The 23,565-nt window shown below is 43.0% G+C and overlaps 1 protein-coding gene across 1 annotated transcript in view; it reads left to right on the plus strand.

Annotated features, from left to right (window-relative positions):
- The first annotated feature begins 5,125 nt into the window (after positions 1-5,125).
- The window catches only part of tmtc1 (transmembrane O-mannosyltransferase targeting cadherins 1), a 67,369-nt gene continuing 48,929 nt past the window's right edge, over positions 5,126-23,565 (plus strand). The window contains exons 1-4 of the mRNA XM_072377503.1: positions 5,126-5,540; positions 15,519-15,696; positions 20,974-21,047; positions 22,127-22,303. Of these exons, the coding sequence (XP_072233604.1) occupies positions 5,245-5,540; positions 15,519-15,696; positions 20,974-21,047; positions 22,127-22,303 (725 nt within the window). The 5' untranslated portion in view covers positions 5,126-5,244. The remainder of the gene's footprint in view (positions 5,541-15,518; positions 15,697-20,973; positions 21,048-22,126; positions 22,304-23,565) is intronic.

Genomic DNA, 23,565 nt, shown 5'->3' on the forward strand with positions numbered 1-23,565 from the left:
GAAATAAATGGCTGCCTTGAAAGGTGGGAAAAGTATATTTCCAATTCTTTTTGACAGAATCATAATCTTCTGCAGCAGGAGGAATGAAACTGTGGCTGCTTTGACACTAGGACAAGTAAACAAACTACTTTTAGTGTGTGAAAACTTTTTGGAAACTAAACACTACATTGGTGAAAAGGATCAGTATTGCCCAGTTAAAGAAATTGGACTACTTTTCCTTACAAAGAAGTTTTTATTGCTGATTTAAGTCTGTGGTCTTGTAAGAAGAATGGCTGCCGCTTCTTTCAGCCTCCAGATTGTGATGTGGACACGTCTTTCTTCTACACCCCATTACTCATCTCACGCACCTCTGGTATTAGTCCCTCCCCATCTGATCATGGTTAGCTGAGGAAGTGAGGAAAAGATGTAAGAAGAGAGGGGTCAAGGTAACAAGAAGAGTGTTCCTCAAGAGGGGAATTTGTTGCGGTGGCACGTGGATTACCCGAATACAGAAATGGAAAACTTAAGTGCTTAAATAAAATAAACTTTACTAAAAGAATAAAGAAAAACTACAACCCAGTTCCAAACTAATTTGGACACTGTCAGATTTAAAAACTGAATGCAATGTTTTGTATATCTCATAAACCAATTAGAAAAAGTAAAATATTGAAGGTGAGGCATTTTATTGTTTTCATGAAAAATAATGGAAATAACTTGGGATTCAGCTGGCAGGCGTTACCAAGTCCTGTGAAGCTGTCTCCCAACTCCCGCTTTTCTTGGGATCGTTGCCGTTTAGCCCAGTGTGCAGCTACACGTGTGGAGAACCATTAGTTGTATATGTGGTAGTTACACCTTTGACGTGTGCAGAAATGATTGCAAAGTTTTCCCACCCAACTCAATGATAAAGAAAATATTCCACTCCTGAAACAAGACTAAAGCATTCCATGAAATGCATTTACCACATGACCAAAACTCTCCAAGCGTTCAGTGAGCCAAAACAAAAAACTAAATGGCCCTTACAGCCTTTTCCCCTTAACTGCAGTGACTTGGGAGCCAATTTCTGTGTTGTTTTTCCTGTGCGTGCACAGGGGACAGACCCCCTACAACGTGTGTGAAAGGGGCAGGGGGCTGCAAAGCTGGGCACAGGTAGTAGACGTCGTTATTTTGGGTAGTAAAAAATGAAAATATGTGAGTGTTTTGCACAATATAATCGTGCATTCCATCTAAGCATAAAAACGTTATGAGAAACCCTGCAGATTTTCAATGTTTCCATTGCCATAAACCCCCCAAAAATCTGAACAAAGTGAAGCATTTTATACCAACGTCAATGGCAACAAAACAATTACCCCTTTACAAATGATGAAAAACAAAAGACAGAAAAGCCAGTTGGCTCATTTTAGAGTCGTGAAACAATCACTTTTGGCTTAAAGTGTATCAACCACCTCTAGACTAGGTTATCGGTCATGGCATGTGAAATGTGTGGGGCCTTGCTGTCCCCTTTTATGACTGCTGAGCTGTTCATTTCACTTCATCAATCTATACCGGACTGTGTTCATTCCCAAAAAGCACCGGTCCTGATGGGCTCAGGGGCAGGGTGGATGTTCTCCACAGCTAGAGGATGTCATTATCCAGTCATTCCAGCATCTCCATGACTCTAGCTGCATCCAACAAACATGGAAGGAGTCCACCATCATACCTGTGCTGAAAGACTCTTGAGCCTGGGAGGTGACGGACTTCAGACCAGTGGCGTCGGCATTCATTCTGTGCAGGTACACGAAGAGGGTGCTGTATGACCACCTTACAGCTATGGTGGCAGGCAGAGTAAGCTTTTGCAGGTCATTCACCAAGCAAGCAAAATAACTGTCAAGAACCAAACTCAAATATCGGTGCTCCACACAAGCAATAGAATAGATAGCTCAGAACATCCCAGCAGACTCCACCCATCTCCTGCATAATTCCTTCCAGGTACTACCACCAGGCCACTGCTTCAAAGTATCTCACATCAGCAAAAACACTTACCATAAATCATTTATTCCCTCTGCCTTTAAAACCTAACAATCCACCTTCTAATCCTGCTTTTAAATACATCTCATACTAACTGCACTTTTCCCAGAAGTGTATGTTTTGTGTGTCAGTTGTCTGTTTTTTTTTGTCATTGCATGTTGAGCCACACCTAAGATGACTTTCTGTCAAGTTTCTCTGATTCTGATTTCCGTTCGACCCCACCCTGATTTAGGCTCAGCATTGCTCCTAATACAGGGTAGATGTCATCTGTGGTCAGGATAAAAGGGGGTCCAGGGGAAAGGTAAGGCTTTAGTTTTTGCTATGCCCTTTTTACCTTTGCCCAACAGGGCATGCATCGGTTGAGCCAATGAGGCAAAATGGGGTACAAATCTGTGATAGTAGGACATAAACCTTACCACTTGCCTTTGTATTGCCTGGCACTGGCAAATTCTTGAGTACTTTTTCCTTTTCTTTTATTGAGCCTTTGCATCTGAGCATCACAGAGGCCATGGAGGTTTGCTTGGAATGGAACTGGCAGTGGCACTGAGCCATCTGACTAGGGCTTCTGTCTTCCTGTGTGTTCAAAGGTCCTCCAGTTTGTTTTCTAGTGGTTCAATGTTTCCCATCAATATAAAAGATCACCTGGTCTGTATGTCTTCTTCCATTCAATTCAATTCAGTTTTATCTATATAGCGCCAAATTACAACAATTGTCATCTCAAGGCACTTAAATAATATAGTCCAATTCAAGCCAATTCGAATTCAATTCATTGTAATCTTAATCCAATGAAATCCAATTAATTAATTTCAAAATAGGGAATCCGCTCGACTGTGGAAAGGAACGACTCCCTTTTAACAGGAAGAAACCTCTGGCAGAACCAGACACAGGAAGGGTGGCCATCCGCCTCGACCAGCTGGGGTTTGAGAAGACAGAAAAGAGAGAGGTGGGGGGGCGACACACCATTCCATCAGTTCCACAGTGTTTTCTTTTCAATTAGGCGGGGATTTTGTGTCTTTCTTCGGGCTGGAAAGCTCAATTAGCTGCTCCCATTGATAAACTACTCTCGCGTCAGCATGGCTCCTCATCATTACATGTTGAAAAGTGTTAGAAATACGAAGAGAATTCCCCTAAACGCCGCCGCCTCCAAACCGTCGCAGAAAAATAATCCCTCTGTTGCTGAGAAAAATAGCTCAGAATGAATCACGATCAAACACAAAAAACACACAATGTTCGGCGCTACTGCAACTTGCAGCCAGTTTAGCGCGGAGCATTCTATGCGACCGTATATTCTTTCAAATGGTATTAAATATGCTGCTCACAAAGCTGACCTTCAAAAACGTGATGGTAGAATCCTGTTATTTCTTACAGCTGATCATCATTAAGTTTTCTTCCCATAACTGATCTGTGTCCCCTGTGGGCGTCGACATGTACTCCACAGCTGTTACGGTCATGCTGTTTAGATAAGACAGCTAAATCACAGATGGGAGCTGATGGGAACCCAAGAAGTGGCGGATACTTTTGAGAAAAGGGTTGATGGTTGGCATTTGAAAAAAAAAAAACTTTTATATGTCTATTATGTCTTTCAATGTCAAGCTGTTAAAAAAAACCCTGAAAAAACCTGTCTGACCTCACATTTAATCTCAGTGCCTGTGTGCTGCAACAGCAGCTGGTGCAGAGTTCAGTAGGCTGTTTGCCACAGTGCAGCAAGAATCACAATGAGCTAGTCATGCCCATCAGGGGCTGTATTCACGAGAACTTTGAGAATTTTCTCAGGGAACTTCATTCTTAGCCCAATAACTTCGAGCTTCAGTGATACAGGATTAATCTCAGAGCAACTCTTGTGATTGGTTGTTTGAGGTTTGAGACAGATCAGACCCTCAAGCAGAGACTGACACAAAGCAAGTAGTTTAAGGGGTTTATTCACAAGACTCAGGTAAGCATTTCCAAAGAAGCAAAGTCAACTGATCCGCAAGTAGGCATGCATGGACTCTCCTGGATTCTCCTAACTAGTAACTGGGGCAATAATTGTTCCTCCTCTTTGGAAAAAAATGACTAAAAAGATTATCAAAATTAAGTGGGCTGAACATTTTTTACAGTAAAGATGGTGGTTAAAATGTTAAGTATAAAGTATGATTAATGGTTGCAGTAGTAATATTAAAATGAGCAGACAGAAGTAGTGACATGTCTAACAGTAATGCGAATATTGTTGTTTGGAACAACACGGGTCGTTCTCAAACAAGAAAAATGTAACTCTTAAGATCTGATTTGTAAGAAGGTGCAGCCTTTCGATGGGTTATTTGAAGGCCACATCTGAGCAAGCTGATGCCATGCTTCCTCTGAGAGGCGGGATGCTCTGCGGTGACTGAGTGGCTGCAGCTTCTCAGGCTCCACTGACTGATGAACACTCGCTGTATGGAGGTGAGGTCAGGCCGGGGTCTGCAATCATGAGCCGGGCGCTCGTGTAGTCTCCGCCGGCATGCATTGATTTTCTGCTGCCCCAAAAGAGGCAACCTTTGGCTGCGCATGCGTGAGAAGGCGGGTTCTCTGTAATGATGACGCATTCAAGTACTCCAAGTGAGCTCATGAACTCAACACTGGCAGCTGAACCCTGCCACTTGTCTAGTATTTGTTGGTAAAACTCAATGATTTACCAGTAGGCTTGCGTGTATGACTTAGTTGCAGGCTGGTTTCTTCCACTGTAGCTTAATTGGTTCTGTTCCATCCAACTACTCGTCTCCACACAGACAGCATGACTTGTCGAAGCTGCCCCTACTTCTAAATTAAAACTAACGCAAAAAGTAATTTATTTATTTTTTGGTCAGTTAGGCCAGTCTTTTACAACACTCTTAAAACTTCCTGTCTATCAGCTAACTTTTATCTCATATTTATGGTGCGTTCAAAAACCTTTTAATTACCGCGGTAATCTACTTGGATGAAAGCTGACAATCCGAGTGAATTTGGATTTTTGTTCTTGTTTTCGGGTTCATGAAACTAACACAAACATAAAGTTGAACTTTGACAAGTGTATCACTAAATTAATCAGAGAAGGGGTTATCTAAATTGAAGAGAATTTAAAAAAGAAATTAAATCGGTCCTCTATTCCTACATTCCCCAACTGCACCTGAAAGCAGCTCAACACATACACACCGTGCTCACTGTTCTCAGAACACTCAACCGCTACCTGTCGGGCGGAATGGTCGCTTTCTCTTGCGCTTACATCTTCCCGAGCCCAGCAGTACCGCGGGGGAAACCAGGCACGACATGACAGCCTCGGGACGGGAGAAGAAATTCCGCCAGCAGCCGCGGGTGACCGTCCGGCTGGAGGCGGTGTGGGCTGCGGGTCGCTATGCTGTGCTGACCGCGCTGTGCGCTCTCTGTTACAGCAACTCTCTCCACGGGGAGTTGGTGCACGACGACGTTTGGGCTATCATCAACAACCCGGACGTCCGACCAGGGTCCAGTCTCAGAAACATCTTCAGCAACGACTTCTGGGGCAAGAGGATGGCGGACAACACGAGCCACAAGTCCTACAGACCTCTGTGCATCCTCACCTTCAAGTAAGTTCTGTATTCTGCTCGTGCACCACCAACACTTCACTGCAGCTGTATGTCACTGTGGCACGAGAGGTACAGAAAGGCTGACGTCATGGAGCTGTTCTCACTCTGTTGTAGGTTGTAGGTTCACGAACAAAAGCGAAACATACCACAACACGGACCGTAAATGCACCACTGTCGTGCTTGGGGGGTGCCCGCTGACCCAAACTCCAGCTAAGAGTTTGGTTGGTCCAGAATCTAAACTCCTACTTTCCATTTTGCTCCCTCAGAAATATTTGCGAGTGAGAGTTACTTGCCGCAGCACAACCTCATTCCAGATCCACTGGTCTGAAGAGACTTCACGTTCAAGCATGAGAGGAGATGTGTCTGAGCCAAAAAAAAAAACAACTAAAAAACCGAACCAAACCCAAAACACATGCCTATTCCGAGGGGGACTTGTTTTAAGCATGTTAAATTGGGATGGTGCGTGGGTGAGGTCAGAGGGTGATGAAGGACTGACATCAGCAGAGCACACAGCTGAGTGGGAATGTCTTAAAACTCATAACATCACATAAGAAGAAGAATGAAGCCCGCATAGTGCAAAGAATGCAAAATGTTGCAAAAATAGAGAAGTAGTCTTTCTGAATCCCATTTGCCAGATGTCCTAAACACTTCAGGCTTCTAGCTGAAAGTCACTGAGTTCTGCAAGGACTGTTAATAAATCTCAAATGAGCAGTCACAAAAATAGTTGGACTCGAGGAAATGCTTCCTTCTGCCCTTCAGACATTCATTCATCTTCTGGAACTATTGTAATTAAATGTAAATTCTGGATGTTTTCGCAACCAATTTCTTTTTTCTAACTCCTCTTTCTCCGAAGAGGAGCAGCAACTGTGCAAAAGCTGTTTACTGACGGGTGAGAAAGCTGACTTCTCTGCCGTGTGTTGAATGCACATAGAATGTGTGATGACTGGCCGTCCAGCTGATCAACTGATTCATTCCTTATATACACCGGTTCAGTCCAGTTCATTCTAATAGTATTCATATAAAAAGTTGCAACCCTGGGAAAACCACTGAATTGCATCAAAGCCTCCGTCTAAAGCAGTCCCCCCTTCCTGAGCATGCACGAAGCGATAGTAGAGAGATAAACTCTCTTTTAACAGGAGGAAACCTCCAGCAGAACCAGAACCATGAAGGATGGCTAACAATCTTTTGAAGGGATCCATTTCATCTGAATCAGGTGTGTTGAAGCCGGGAAACATCTAACACCTGCCAGACCTGGGTGACCCCGATTTAGATCAAAGAAACGCAGCATCTGATGCGACAACTATCCTCCCAACAAAGTATCCTCCATCCCTGCAGCGTTTCTGCTGTGAAAAAAAAGAGATGGCTAAATAGTAGCACCTAAAAAGCTTATTTTTGGTATTGAAAACAGTGTCAAAAGATTGGGTGCAGCTAAAAGAAAAGTTAGGTGGACCCATGCATGCAGTTAATGTTTAAACTTAGTCCGGATCATTCAGGGATATTTTCAACAACCCAATCTGTGCCTGAAGTGAATAAATGGCTAAATAGGTGCTCAGATATCAACTGTTGGCTTTTTTTCGATACTACAAATTCAAAGAGAGAAAAAATTGCCACCAATCGGGTACCTTCAGCACACTTTTATTTTTCACACCATGAAAATAACGTAAACATCAGAACGGTGAGAGATGGAGAAAAAACAAAACTGAAAACATCTGAGGGATTAGACCAAATTATGCATGCCTTCCATAAAATATCCCTTTTTAAGCCTTTATAAGATAAATTATTTAACATGAGTCAAAGCTAATGAAAATAGCTGGTCTGAAAATGAGTGGTTCCTTCCCCAGCCCCTCTGTGTGTTTCAGTGCGTGTATGATGGAAAAAAGTGTTTCATATGTAATAAGCACTGTATGGGTGTGTATGTGAATGAGAAACACATTGGAAAGCACTTTCTACAACTAGAACCACATGGTCTCAAGCATCTATCAATTGCCTAATGAGAAATGTATTCTCTGGCTGTTTGTTCCATAGAAGGTTGCTTTTCACAGATGATGGGACCCTGTTATTGTTTGTAAACCCCCCACCCCCACGCACACATGTGATAAACTAGATTTCAACAAATTGCCACAGTGTAAGACCGAGTGCTGCCGCCAGGCTCTGACGAATATCCCTTTTCTGGATTGGCAAGATCAGAGATGCTTCATATACTAATGACTTAAAATCTAGAGCGCTGGGAATTACAAGCTGTATTTCCACCACTGGATCCTTTTCTGGGGTCTTTTTGGCTGCAAACACCAGGAAATAAATGGGGAATTCTGTGGAAGTGATTTCAGCCCCTAAAAGGAACCCACCCTGGTTAGGAGTTGGTACCGTAGAGACTACCCTGAACTGCTGGCGTTGGGCTTGCAGCGCTGAATATGTCTTGATGGAAGAATAATTTTTTTGTAAGTTTAGATCAGCAGCTCCTGAACGAATGAGGAGAAAGCAGTGAAGTCCAACCAATAAACATTAATATTTGATTGCTTCACAGCGGTTATACTCCTAGACTCAAACACCTGAAATCTCCTAATAACATGTAACATGAACAAATGTTTCTATTTCTTTTTTCTATGTCCATTTTCTAGGGATTCAATGTCTGATTTAGTTTCACAGTGGTTATGCACCAAGACAAAAATAACTCCACCAAAACCCCATAAAAGTGTGTTACATGGGCGGATTTTGAGTTACTACAACTGAGGCAGACTTCTTTGATCTACTGTAGGCTCAGTGTGGCTGTGCCGAGACTCTGGACAATCAAGGTGGAGCGACACACTTCAGTTGACTTAATTTGCTTAATTTATCCTCAGCCTCAGACCTCGACGGAAACGGAACAGGGTTGAAATAATCTCTTAACTCCAGGAAGGAAAGCCCCTGGGCCGTTTTTTTTTTTTTTTTTTAAGTTCTGGGAGCTAAATGCATTTCTATTCGTTTAATTTTTGCAGTTGAACCCATAATGTTGGAGCTTATCGACACTCCCTTATGCGCTGGCATCATAATGAAGTGTTTTTTTCTGCCTAAGATAGATTTTTATTCTTTTGCTAATGAATCCCAAAATAGAGATAACATGGGTGGAATGACAACTGAGGAAGGGAAAAAAAAAAGTACTGCGACAAAATACTTTCCATTGGGAATGATTGTCTGTTCAATATGATACGTGTTTGTAGATTGATATATATTTAATGTGTTTTTGAGTGCATGTCTTTCAGATTCATGTGGTCCAACCGTAACCACAGAGTAAAACCTGTTGGGAGGAGCTCTCATTAGATCATTTAGTTGCTTAGACTTGTCTTGGCGGCAGATGGCTCAGCACCCTGCTGTCTCCCTCTGCTCTGTTAGCTGTAGGTTCAAGCAGCTGTTTCCCAACATTTCCTGTTCTACATCAACTAGATGGATTTAATTAAGGCTGTTGTGTTGTGAGAAAAGTTGACTGAAGTTGATTGAACTCTATGCAAGTTGAGTCCTTTCATGCACTACTAAGTTTCACACACCTGCTGTGTCCTTGGTATGCTAACATGAACTGTTGACATATAACATGTTGTTGTGGGAACACTATGACTCTTCTAAGGCACTTTATGTACTTTCCAATCTCATGCTAATCACAAACATCATTCGTGCATCGTGACTCTTTATTGTCACTTTTACAAGCGTGTGTAAAACGAAGGCTGAGGAACATCAAATGGCTAATGAGCTGCACTTGTATAGCTCTTTTCTAGTTGAGTTGACCAGTCAAAGCGGTTTTACATTCTAGACGGCATATCTTAGTCTATGCCGTGTCACAGCCCACACAGTGCTTGTACTCTTTCACACACAGATGAGTGCATCAGAGGCAACGTGGGGCCTCGCCTGAGGACACCTCAGCATTAACTGAAATGACACCAGTGTGTGCAAAATTGACTGGTGAAACCATTAATGTCTAGACTTCACGAAAGGCTCAAGATTGGGACCATTTAGTGAGGTTTTGCAACAATGTTTTTCAGACCAAAATAGGTCAACTGTGCTTATCATATCCACTGAAACGGTTGGATGGACGAAGCAGAGGTGTGCACGTGCGTCATGTGGGTGACAGAAAGGGTAGCGCTGTCGACATCATCTCAATGCAGAGTGGAAGCGACACGGCTTGAACCGGCCTTCTTGTCAGTCTTGCTCGGCCCACTCAACCATCAGCAAATTTTTCAAACAAAAGTTCACAGAGAGGTTGTGTGACTCTGCAGCACAGGACCGTGAACGTTAGAACACTGCTGAATGTGTCTTTTACGCAGCACGCAACCTGTGGGCCCTGCGCTTTCTGTGCTCCCACCGCCGAACAATGTGACTGACTATATGCAGACGTGAATGGGTTTGGAAGAGGAGCGCCCACTGCATCCCATCCAAAAGAGTGTTTGCTTTGCCTAGCACTGTTAAAACCTGGGAAATGGCTGCTTTCTCATCCCCTTGCTGGTAATACAGTTGTTTAGCAAGATACTGTCAGCGTAATGATGCTCCTGGGACCAGACGGTGTGGCTCACAGCTTTCTAGAGGAGTCTGCTCTCAGAAACACACAAACAGCAGTTACTGAGTGTGTGGTAGAGACAGCAGAGCCACCGTCATTTTCAGGTACCATGTAGGAATGCGGCAGGTGTTGTGTTAGTGTTTACGTGGGGAAGATTTCAGGGAAAGCTTTTCATGTGAATAACTTGCGATGGAAATCCACATCTCTGTGTAGTTGCTCATTGAGCGCCTCTGGCAATTTTCTTTGTTCTTTGGACTTCATCTCTCTTATTATTAATATGTATGTATCTTTTTTTTTATTCAGCTGTGTTTGGACAATCCTCAATAACGTCCTGTCTGTTCCCTGGATGCTTTCTTTTTTTATGTCTAGCAGCTTTTTCAGGTCACTGGTGATCCAGGGTTTGTTATTGGGGAAGCACCTCACTGTCCTTGTGGGAATAACACTCCTCACAAAGACGCGAATGCGATCTATCACACACTCAGTCATGGCATTGATGGCGCTTACATGGGCTCTCGGAGTGCAATCCAGTTTGTGGATTTAAAGCACCCCTTCAGAGTTTCTTGAGCTTCCTGACACCATCTCCTCAGGGTCATTTTGCTTACTCGTTGCTATGATTTAGGGAAGAGAAAGCTTAAACTTCCTTCCCCTCTTTCTGCGTCTAGCTCCTGCCTGACAACCATGACGTTTCATCTTTACCTGCCAGGAATTTGGGGTCTTGTTCCAGGCATTCGTTGGGTTTTGGGAAGCGCAGTCAGCTGCTCCCCTTTGTAAACATCTTGATGGTAGCTCATCACAACTGTTTTTCTCTTTGTTTCGTCTTGAGCCCTAACATTAATTTCTTCATCAATCTGTCAAAGGGACAGATTGACATACAGTCTGTTAAGGTTCCTTCATTCAGACAGGACTGATACTCCCAGCTTCTTGCAACCCCATTCATATCATATTATCGTAACAGTTCATATACCAAGTACGCAGACAGTAGCTGTGTGAAAAATGGCAGTGGTGAGTGGAAGCAGCTCAAAATGTCACTTTTCTACCTGTTGATTTATTGAGCTTAATTTCACTTGATTTAACCAAATAGAACTACAGTAACAGTGTAGGAGTTTAACTCTAAGAAAAGGTGACATTCATTTAATCTCAGGACACTTTCTCCTTGCTGGAGCATCCTACAAAACTCTTATTTCCTCCTAGAGGTAAAGTATTCTCAGAACAGCATATCAAGTGAACACACACAGTGTGGGGTAAGTAAACCTTTGGCCGGGAAAAAACAGCTCTGTGCAGCAGCTGCTGATGATTGTAGGTAAAACCACAGAAGAGAAAACAATCTGAATGAATGTTATTTATTTCGCAGCATGACGAGCGATCAAAGACCACGAATCTGCCCTTTAATGCGACTGTAGCTGCTCACCAGGTCAAATTTCTGTGTCCAAATGTAACGGTTAGGTCACAGAGAGGGGTGATTAACACATGCCACTTCCACGTTCAGTAGCAACCAGTTTGTGTGAAAAGGGCTTTAGGTTGCAGGAATTTTGCAATGCCAGTTATCGCATTTTTCCAGCTGCTGATGGAATGCCCTCTGCCATGATTAACGAACTATGTGTAGGATTCTTCCAACCTCCCTTTGGGTCGTGGCGCAGCACCGCAAAATACGACTTAAGACAGGATGTCATCTCACCTCAGCAGCTGCTAATGTTTATTCACTAATCAGTAGAAAGACAGAAAGCTCATCTCTTTGGTCTGATGTGGGCCCCCCTGTGACCCAGAAATATGAAGGGCTTGCTGGTGGAGTCTTAAACAAAAATAAACTGCTGTATCCTTGTGAAAGTCCTTCTGCTGAAGAGTAGAGCCAAGTCAGATGGTGTTACATGGCAGCTCCGAGGAAAAGAAGTCTTATTTCCTGTCTGCTTCTGACCTCGACTCTTCCTCTTGCATCTCCGCTGAGAAGGACGAAGAGGAAAGAGTCGGGGACGTGGAGAGGGACGGAACACCACAGTGAGACAAAACATTAGCTATCTTGGGTTGGTAGTGTCTGCAGTGAAGTAATGAGAAAAATGTATTTGTCCTGTCTCCACTCCAGCCTACTAGTTCTCAAGGAAAGCAGCCGCTGGGTTTCCATCTGGGAAGAACCACGTCATTGGGGTTGCTGTGAGCTGCGGTCACTCTCGTGGCACTCGCCACGGCAACCTCAACGAATTTTATTGTGTACAGCTTGGTGTTGTGTTCACATGTGTGCTGAGCAGAGTAGAGTCATTTCATGAAGGACTTAATAGCTTTTAAACACTTTCACTTTGTGCCCAAAAGTTAGAAGGTGATAATGGTGTTTTTGACCCATAAAAGGGGCTACAGTTTTTAATGATATAATTTCAAATTCTTCAACATTCCCTGACTGCAGGCAGGTCAGTTCAGTACCCGTACCCTCTTCCTTCTCAGCCATGCCTTCGTAATGTGTGCAGCATGTGGTTCTATATTGTCTTATCCCTGGAAAATGTTTTTTTTTTTGTAGGAACATTCATTTTAAATCGATTTGGTGAATGAGATATGCATTTAGCACTTTGTAGAACCTCGGCAAGTTTAGAACGGTGCCGTGTAAGTGGAGACCTTTTAAATATGGATAAAGAGGAAAGTGGTCAGTAAACACACCAATGCCTGTTAAATCTGGCTTTTGGGTGAAATTCGAAGGTGTGTAAAGGTCCCATGGGATAGTTTTCCATGTTATCTGCCGTGTTAAAACAATGTACGATCACTTTAAATGCCTGTACAAAGCTCAGAAAAAGAGGTAAACGCATGTTTTAGTATTTTCATGCAGGCCGAACTCGTTTCATCCATTAGTCTTTGAACTCTTACTCACAAAACTTTTTTTCCTTCACCCTTTTCACACACGCCACACGAGTGAAATGCAGGATTTTCCATGTAATCCACGAGACCGTTTTAAGTTGGAGGTTTTTGCGCCGCAAGTCGGGAGTGATCCACCACTGCTTCTCAGAGCAAATAACTTATTATTTGACATGTACCTTCAAGATATTGATTTTTGTTGACGTGGCAAGTTTTTCCCAGGCACCACAGTTGTGAAAATGCTTGCATTTGTTCACTACACTTCACAGACAACTGTTTTTTGACCCAGTATGATGTTTGAAGCTAAAAGTCGGGGCCGTTCCAACACTAAAAGGACATGAACCTGAACCTCAAACTGTGAGTGAGGCTTTTAAAATGGTACCACGTAGTTGGCATGAGGCGTAGGAATGCATTTGATCCCAGCTTGGGAACAATGAGGCAGCTAAGAGGTGCTTGTGGAGGTGAGAGTAACCCTTTTGTTACATAAGAGGCATTTAAAAGATGAAGCTGTTCATAAAAATAGGTAAAGTATGGAAAGTTAAATGTGTCCTAATCATGTAATTATTCTTTAAGTTGAATCGCAATTAATTTTTATACACGTTTCACAAGCAATTACGTGTTTGATTACCTTCCTCCTCCAAATCAGTCTTTTTTTTTTCACCCAAAAATTTCCCAAACAGCCAAACTTTTCCACCTGGAGGAAAAGTTGCCATCAGGTCAGAGGCAGGGTTCACCGTGCACAGGTTGCCAGTCCATCACAGGGCCACGCAGACACAAATGAGACAAACAACCGTGCACTCTCACTCCTAGGGAAACTTTAGGGAGATTGTTTTAACCAACACACCACCGTGCAGCCCATTTAAAGGACCAATAAAGTAGATTTTCAAATTAGATGCTTGATTGTTTAAAGTACTACAGTAACCATAGACAGTAGAAGAAGCCCATGAATGCATTTTGGCATTTTTCATTATTTGCCTACTCGGTTAGCAATTCAATTGGGTTTATTTATACATCGGCCACTTCACAAAAAGAGTTATCTCAAGTTAGGTTAAAAATGTGTTCCAATACAATCCAATTTACTGTAACTGTATTATGTGTATGAGGCGTCAGTGGAGAAGAAGAACTCCGTTTGAACAGGAGAAAAACCTCCAGCAGAACCAGGAAGAGCAGCCATCCGTCTCGACCGATCGGGGCTGACGGCAACAGTGTTGTTGTTTATTTTCTGTTGTTGCTTTATTGGCAGCATGTACAAACTAAGCAGAACTTGCTTTCTAGGGCAAATTTTGATCATTTTCATCCTGCTTCCTCATCCAATCCATGAGACACGCTAACACAACGTCAATGGAGTTTAGATTAAGGAGTTGGGCTCCAAAGGAATTATCTTAAAAAGAGGTGGCATCCTTTTCATGAATCATTTCAGATGGAAGAAGCAGCTATTTCATCTTAAAGCACAATATCATTCGAACTTGAGAGGCAGTACATTTTATTGTTGAATCTTTTTGTCATGAGATATTCCACAGTCAGTAAAGAAAGACACTGGGACAATCTGTAGTGTAATGTAGAGGAAGAAGATGACACATCATCTGGAACCATATCCCCCTATAAATTCCCTCTTTGAAGGGTCAGGCTCATTATCATTCATGATTGAGACTCGAGCTCATAAAGGTCATGGCTCAAATCCCTCTCGCATGTGTGACCATCGGCAGCGACGCTCCACAATGACTTTTTGTCAGGACTGAACCCTAACCCGCTTCCTCATTTAAAATCTCTCCGGATCAATACATGAGCCAAAGACATGAAGGGAGAGGAAATTACATTCATCCAAAGCTTTCACCTCGCCGAGGCGTCAAAAGCCCCGGCGCTGAGGGCAGACTGAGATAATGGTGAGGACTGATGCTCTCTCCACAAGCTCAAGCAGGTTTTATCAGTCGTCTCATTGGATTATGAGCAGAAGAGGATACGAGAATACTAGAATACTGTTTCCTTTTTTTTTCTTCTCCCCCTTTTAAGTCGCTTTAAGTCGGGAAAGCTGCTGTTTTTCTGCCCGGACAATTTCAAGCTGTTAAGTTTATCCCGAGTTAAATATTCAAATATGATACCTGATGTTGTTTAAAATGCCCCTGATGTAATCCAGAGAGCATTCCGCCAGCTTCTTCCTTTTCCTGCAGGCTTTCACTTTGGCTGTCATTTCTTTTCACATCCTTGTGCCATTTCTTGCAGCCATTCACTGTATATTTGTACTGATAGTTCACTCGTCTCTGTTCCAGTTATCACTTTTAAAAGTGAGGGGACTGCATTTAAAAGGCATATAGAAATACTGTGCTTGAAATGATAAACAGTGTCCATTAACAAAAAGTGGAGCCTTGTTGCCTGCAGTGTTTCCCTGTTTCTGGGTCGAGGACTCTGCGGTTATAAGCTACTCATTCTCACTTCTCTCTGAAGGATCAGCTTCTGAGAGATGCTGAGCAACATATCTGGCGTCAGGAATACAGCATTCTACCTCGAAGCAATCATTTGGCTTGGGATTGTTGACCCTTTTGTAGTGCCGCTGTATTAAAGTAAGAGTATGTGAGACTTATCTCCTCTCCTAATCAGCTGATGTTTTCTGTGTCTCTGTTGGTCAGGTTGAACATCCTGCTGGGCGGTATGACTCCACTGTATTTCCATGTTGCCAACGTGTGTTTGCACTGCGCCGCCACCTGCCTGTTCATGTACACATGTGAACGCTGCGTATTTGGAGACCAGCGCCTTGCCATCGTCACAGCCCTCCTCTTTGCTGTGCACCCTGTCCACACCGAGGCAGTGAGTACCTAATGAACACATTTTTTCCCCCTTTCTAATTCATTGATTTATTGTTTTTAAACTCCCGTTTTTTTCCAGTATAATTGGGACTCTTTTTGGCGTAAAAAAGATTGTTTATGGTAATAAATCTTCTCGAGTCTCTGCCTTTATTCTCTCTGATAAGTGAATAGTTTCTTGATATGAGAAGAAATGCTTCTTTTTTCTTTTTTTTGTGCCTTAATGCTTCATCTGCTCAGGCTAAATGGGATTGGCTCAGATTTCTGATGGGCTGGCAATGCCAGTTGTCAATGGAAGATGGGGCCAGGTTTGACGATATAAGGCTGTAGAGAAGAGCTCTCCCGAGGCACAACCCTCAGCACTACATAACACTTGTGAATACCCTGGGTCCAATCAAATTATCCTAACTGAGTGAGATGACCCAGAAGTATCTAAGTAGCAGCTGTGATAATTCTCTGGTGCTTTCTTTATTATCTCCTTTAGCATAGGACGGTATTATCTCCTTTCCTCCATTAATGATACCTTATCATTAATGGAGGAAAGGAGATAATACTGTCTTGCGGCTGATTCATGTGGATAAAATATTAGGACAGGAGGGTGAGTTTTAGCAGCGTGCGACAACATAAACCTTTCTTTCCTTCTCTTAATCCCATTCTATTCAGTTTTATTTATACGAGGATCCAGGCTCTTCTGACTGCTTACTTTCCTTCTCAGAGGGGCAGCATTGTCCAGTGTCATACTTACTGAAGCTGTAGCTATATCAAAGTAAAGTAAAGTTTAGGTAGCTCCTCTCTGTTGTATTAGCACATGGCACTGAAGAACGTGATAATGGAATTCCTTAAATTTGGTTAATTGCCAGTACAAGATCAGAGGTATGATTAAGAGTGTGAACATTTTCAAAGAAAAAGGACAGATGGATCAGGGCTTCGTCAGAGGTAATGAAGGTGTTGCGCCTATCCGTTGCTGTGAAGAAGCTTTCGATTCCCCGGTCCAGCTTCCTTCCACCTCTCACCAAAGGGCAGCATATTTTGGTAGTGACCTAAAGAATAAGATTGCAAATACAAGTGGCTGAAAGTACTTTCCTTTGGAGGGCAGCTGAGCTCAGCCTTAATGATAAGACCCAGAACATGCTGAAGGGATCATGTATCCCCTCTGGCCTCGGTCTGCCTTGGGATTCCTCAGGAGGAGCTGGGAATTGTCGCCGGAAGTAGGGATGTGTGGGTTTCTCCCCTAGATCTGTTGCCTCCGCAACTTGACTTGATGTACATGGACTAGACAATGATGGTTAAATTTGGTTTGAGAGCTGTGACAGTCATTATGGGGTTTTGGGAGGATAACGGCAGAGAAGCATTTAAAACAGATCTGGAAGGGGTCCAGAGAAATGCTGATTACAAATATGCAGCACGTTGCAGCTGATCTGCTCACATAAATGAGTATCTATGTCACACTTGGAGACTGGACACCCTCCCCCTCTTCTGTGTATTAATTCCCCACCACTTGCATTGTGAGGAACTCTGTTGTCTTGATAGCAATTACCTCTACCTCCTCCTTTAGCCAGGTTATGATATCAGCAGTCTGATAACTGGTATATATGTATGATTTATAATCTGCCTTTATATTTAATCTCCCTTAGTGCGGAGGAGCACAATAGGGAAGCAGAGTTGGGGCCTGAAAGCTGTGCTGGAGTTGATTACTAACCATATCCCCTGAGGGTGGCTGGTTTTGTCTCAGTTGAGTATCTTGTGCTTTTGCTTCCTGTAAGGAACACACTACTGGCTCTAACCTATTCAGCAGAAATGTCTCTGTTGCTTTTGGGGGTGGTTGGGGGTTGGTGATGTTTCTTTTAATCTGCAAAACCAGCAGATAGAACTCTGCTTCAGTTTAATCAGCTGATACCCTCCAACTCACTGGCTTCCTCTTGATGAAAGAGATCCAATTTATCAATCTATCAAAAGAGAGATTGAATCAGTCTGAAGAGAGAGACTTACATATTCTCACAGTTGTTCATTAATATATCCAAAGACACTCAACAGACTGCATCACTGAAGCAGTCTCTTCTGTCTTCTGTCCACGGTGGCCATCTGGCAGTCACTCAGTCAGTCCATATCCAATGAAGGAAGCTCCTGTTTCAGAGCTGAAAAGCCTCTATTCATTAATACATGCGCTCCTCTTAGCGCTGATAGAATGTTCGCCGTGTGTTGACCGTGTCAGCCGTGTGTCGGCCACTTCTCTGACTCGCTCATACGCACAGGAAATAAACTTTGTGTGGGCTGTGTTGGTAAAGACCAGAGGTTTCGTGTAATTATGTAAGCATTATTCTGATGATCTGCAAGGATTTAGTTAAACATCAGAAAGCCTAAACCCACCTGGCATCGTCTTTTCCACATGGCACCCTGGCTCTGGAGGCTAACATTTGTCTTATTGAGCGCATTAGAAACTTGTTGAGTATAATTTCCCACAGCTGACATGTCTTCTCTTGTCTCCTCAACCACAATCGCCTGGAAACGGCTGCAGAGTCATGACAGGAGGCGCACAGATTCATCTGTCCACAAAGGACAACCCCCCCGACAAATACAGCTGCAATACAGCGTTGATAGGATATGATACAAAGAACTAAATGGATAAATACTTATATTAATGATAATTCATTTTGTTCTGGGACTAAAGCTCTTCGGAACAGCTGACCAGATTGCCGGCCTTCCATAATCGGGGCTTGGGACACAGCGAGATGCCGCAGCAGTGCACAGTGAGCTGCTGTGGAGATGGGGGGGTGCACCCTGATGATCACCTCTCTTTTCTGATTCTGCTTGGCTAAAATGGATTCGTGGTAGCATCTCCTTGGTAACAGAGTCCCTAGCTTCTGTTTCATAGTCTATGACAGTTATTATAACTACACTGTGCCACTGTACTTATAACTGGGTCCTATTTTTTCTGCTTAAATAGCAGCTGGCCTCTCCTCATGTGCATGTCAACCTAAGCTAGCCACACTGTGCACTATCATCCTTTCCTTTCCATGCACTTTAATGTTAGACTTCACCATCTTTAAATATAAAAGCTGGGCGGTCTTCCTGTACTTGATGGACAGTGACTGGAGACATAATGTGCCCAGAGTAACAGTGGACCTGCAGAACACTGACAGTGTTCAAACAATGACAAGAGTCAGCAGCTGTTTAGTCTGAGCCGACAAACAAACTCTGTAACTGAACGGCGTCTTCCCACATATGATTTAATATCTCATATGTTCCCAGAGATTAAAGTAAGGTGTCACTCATATTGTTAGTCGACGACACTCTTAGCTCCTGGTGATGCTTTTGGTTTATTAACTATTTATTAACTATATTTTTATGAAACATTTAAGGTGGATAAGAATAATAATGAATGAGATAAATTGAGATATAACAGCACAATGTGGTGTTCCCCTCAGTTATTGAGGTAGGAAGCCACCTCCTCAAAAAGACATCAGACCTTAAATGTAATTGAGCAGTTGGAGCCTCCATTCCATACACGTCCCCCAGCTTCTGTTTGCACTGTGCCCCTGTAGGTGGCCGTGAATTCATCCATTTTATTGTCACCATTTTCCTAGCAGTCATCCAGAGGATACGTAACGGGTATGTTTGGTCTCTGGTGTACATGTCTTCAGGAGTTAGATCGAAAAGAAACCGACTAGGGGGGAATGGTAAATCGATTCCCAGAACTTTATCTATCTCACTTTCATCTACAAATTTGGAAATCACCGAAGGTGTCTTAAAGAACGTAGTCTTCATCTTCCAGTCGCATTCCCTCCACATGTCACTATTAATACCCTTATGGCATCCAATGCACAATGTTTCCCACTCTCCATCCTCATTTATAATATTTAGCTCCAGCTCCCAGTTATTTTTGATAGAAAAAGTATTGTCTGGTGTATCCAATAATAGATTTCTGTATATATGAGAAACATGCTTTTTGTTGGGTAGCTGATGCTTTATGATATTAAATAAGTAAGTTTCTACATTTGTTGGAGCATTTTTAATCGTATTCCAATCTTTATGGCTTGTGATGTAATGCCTAATCTGAAAATACCAGAACATGTCACTTGGAGGTAGAGAGAATTTGTCTTGTAGGTAGGAGAACGGCTGCAAAACAACTGGTCAATAACCCCTAATTCTCTGTCTATTGTGTGCAACTTTTAACCAAACTCTGCCGAGATTCCTGTGCAGGAAAGTTTCTTCACCTTGCTCTCCATCCTGTTTTGTTGGGTTTGGCCCCGTTGTGTCCCCCGACCCTGTCTCTTGCTCTGCCATTGGCTGTAGTTCCTTGCTGAAAACGCAGGACCTCTCCCCCTGTGATTTATCAACCATACTTGATATTTATATTTGGAGAGCAGGGTTTCTCTGTGAGCCTCATCATGGGAAATGTGAGATCACTGGATGAGCATGAAGCGAGAGCACAGCAGGAATACCTCTTGTAAGAATGTAAGAAGCAGCACAACACACTTTGTTGCACAAATAAAGAAACAGACAGTTGGTCTTTGATTACCTATGAGGGCTATTTGCAGTCAAGCCGACTGTTATTAGATGCTTATGTCAGTTCATCTGTCTCTGATTGCTTCGTTTCCAACTGTCTCTGCTTCAATCCTTGTGCCAGCTTGCAGGATAACATTTGTGTGGGAGCTCAAAGACTTGACTTCATTGATGAGAAACATTAAAAAAAGGGTGTTTGAAATTATTATTATGATTATTATTACCATCATACCTTTATTTAACCTCTTGGTGTACACAGAAACTAATGGACGGAGCACAGCTGCATTGCTGAAGAGAGTGCGAGCGCCACATTTCCCATAATCCTCGGCCTGAAACAAAACCAACAGACTGCGCTGCCTCACTGTCACAATCGCTATCATTTACAGATACAGGCGTGTACAGCTGCTGTTCTTTGTGAACGGCAGCTGTTGCACATGCTAACAGCAGACAGTCTGGTTTCTGGAGGTGCTCTCCTGCCAGGCTTCAGCAGAGTGTTAGACAGGATGTCTCAGTGTTGCAGAAAAGCATTGCAAGTCACATAGAGCTTTGTCCTAATCTTATCCTCAAAAGTTTCTGTTGAGTAGCTGCAGGCACGCAACCATTTCCCATCCCTTCCAGCTTATATTGACAGTAATTACACTGAGGGAGCAAGTGTTGGCATAAATTTCTCTTTTGCAGCAGCTCAAGTTTTGCATCCCATCAACATCCAGCAGCGTTTCCTCACTGGAGCTGTCCAGCGCATGAGTGATCTGAGTGTGTGCTTGCATGTGTGTTGCAGGTGTCTGGTATTGTGGGCAGGGCTGACGTCTTGGCCTGTTTGCTGTTCCTGCTGACATTCCTCTCCTATATTAGGTAAGACAACTCTATGCTACCCCACACGTTATCTACACTAGCACACACTCCCCAGGCTGACAGGAAATACCCATAAGTCTGTGTGCTATTCGGATTTCTGTTGCCATCATGATGGATAAACATGCACTGAACATACATCTCTCACACACGCATACACACACACACAAGCTTGCACGGGGATTTTCTTTACAACACTGCATTGGCTTCCATTGATTGTATACAACCTAACCCAAACCTGACCTTAACCTCACTATCAAGCTCACTATCACTCTCGGTCAGCAGGATTGTAGCAGTTCCAAGGGATGTAGATGAGATAGAAATTGTAAAAACATATGATTTTATTGGCTGACCTCTTGAGATCCAAGAGAGCTTTTTGACGTTTTCAGCAGTCCGTAACATGTGGACAAGGTGAGGACCAAAAGAACAACAGTAAACGGGCAGTACTTAGGTTTCACCCTCCCACACACACATTCATACAGCACCTCTTAGTTTATACAGTGTCACAGGGGACTTTTTTTCTATCACACTTTCACACGCTGATGGATGCTCGGAGGTCGAGTGTCCCAGTCTGACGCTCAGTGATGGGAATTCATAGAATTTCATCTTTACCACAAGGCCACGGGGCAATTCCATAAATTGATATAGCTACTTACCACCTAATTAAATCTGCAAGTCATAGAGTGAAGGACATTCCAACAAAAATGAGTCGCTGACACTGTATTCTTTGCAATCTACTAAAAAGGCAGTGGGTCGCATTCAACATTTAGTGGATTAATTTACCTGTCACTGTGAGGTATGAGCTGATCCAGACGGGATGAATGGACAATTTGAGCTTGTATGGGAGGAGGGTTGTGGTGGGCATCTCTTCCTTTTGACTGTGGTCTCAGTACAGCAGGGACAAAACATGCACAGCTCCAGTTCTGCTAATGTGACAGTCCCACAGCAGCTCTGATCAATAACTGTCTGACCTTGGATATCACGTTTCTGTTCCACTGAAACACGCACATTTCATTGAACTAGATGTAACAAGTCTTTTTCTATATTTCTTAAAAGGCCTTTTGTGGTGTGTTGCTTCTCAGGAGTGTGGGGGAATGTGTCACTGAGGACTCTCTGCCCTCCACGGCGTCTCTGTGGTCTCTGCTGGTCAGCCTGATGCTGGGTTCCTGTGCCATGCTGGTCAAGGAGACGGGCATCACCGTGTTCGGAGTGTGCTTGCTCTACGATGCTCTGGTGCTCTGCCGCAAGCCTCTCACACAGTAAGCACTCAAGCTTTTCTTTGCTTTTCCTCTCATTTTGATTTATGTGTGGAGTGGGATGCTGTGTGTGCAGCACTGCTTGGCATCATACTTACACAGCTAAACTCGGGTACACCTACAAACTGCTCGCTGCAACTGTGGATAATTTATTTAGCAGAAAGGGAGCGATGTTTGCTGCACTCTTTTGTTACAGTTCACAGTTTAACATTCTTAAATTTTCATTCTTTATTTAAAAGACTTCTCATTTTTTATGGAAGAATTGTGTGTGAGACGTGACACTTGACTGGATTACTTGGCCCAAAAGGCTTAAGGGGACACGGCATGCAAAAATTCCTCTTTTCTGTGCTTGACAACATATTTGGGTATCTGAAGTCACTACCAACTTAACCACTAAAAAAATTCCAAAACCCTGGCATTTCGTCCCATAAATCTGAATCAATCAATGAGCCGCTCAGATTTTCTGGGTCAATGTATGTCTTTGTAGAAAGTTCATCCTCCTCCTCCCTCTGTATCTTTGCCTTACTTCAACTTCAGAAGATGCTGCAGTCGCTGTACCTCGGAAGTGGAAGATGAAACTCTTTTGCCCTTGCTTTTTTCTTTGATATTAACATTAACTATAATCATTAGTTATCACCCTGAATAGAATAAATAAGTGAGCTGATAATGTTCCACCAGCACTACAAACTGACTTCTAATTCTGTCATTTTTGACATGTTGTGATTTGGAAATTTAGATTTACCATTTGTCATTGAATGCACCGTCAGTACAACATCAGTAGCTGCTGTTACAGAAACAAACACTGGTTAAATGCTTGCCATATGTGTAACAGTTCTAAATGTTAGCTGCTATGGAGCCCATATGTGATGGAGGGATATGATGCGAGTTCTCAGTGGCGTTATTAATCTCCCAGCAAATGTTACGTGTTTCAACAGTTTCAGCCATTTAACACAAGATTTGAGACGAGGCTGTGACTAAAAGAGGGGCCAGTAGCTACCAGCTATCTGTGGTCCAACTGCAGAGGAGAGAAATTGAAGTATTTGAGAATAAAACTGCCAGTCGAGTCTGGTGTGTGTTCTGAGCTCTCAGGGTCTTTTCACTGGGCTCAGTCATACCATAATATTTAACTCCAGGGGTTATTGTAGACTGACCTCAGGAAACTGTGTCGGCTTGCTTTTTTAAGGCAGCCTAAAGACTTAGCACAATAGGCAGAGTGGAAAGCTGCTCAGGTCAAAGACCAGGAGAAGCAGTGGGAACCTGTGAAG

This window comes from Leuresthes tenuis, unplaced genomic scaffold (genome assembly GCF_036924035.1).
Source record: "Leuresthes tenuis unplaced genomic scaffold, fLeuTen1.0.hap1 SCAF_23, whole genome shotgun sequence".
In the NCBI taxonomy this organism is placed as follows: domain Eukaryota; kingdom Metazoa; phylum Chordata; class Actinopteri; order Atheriniformes; family Atherinopsidae; genus Leuresthes; species Leuresthes tenuis.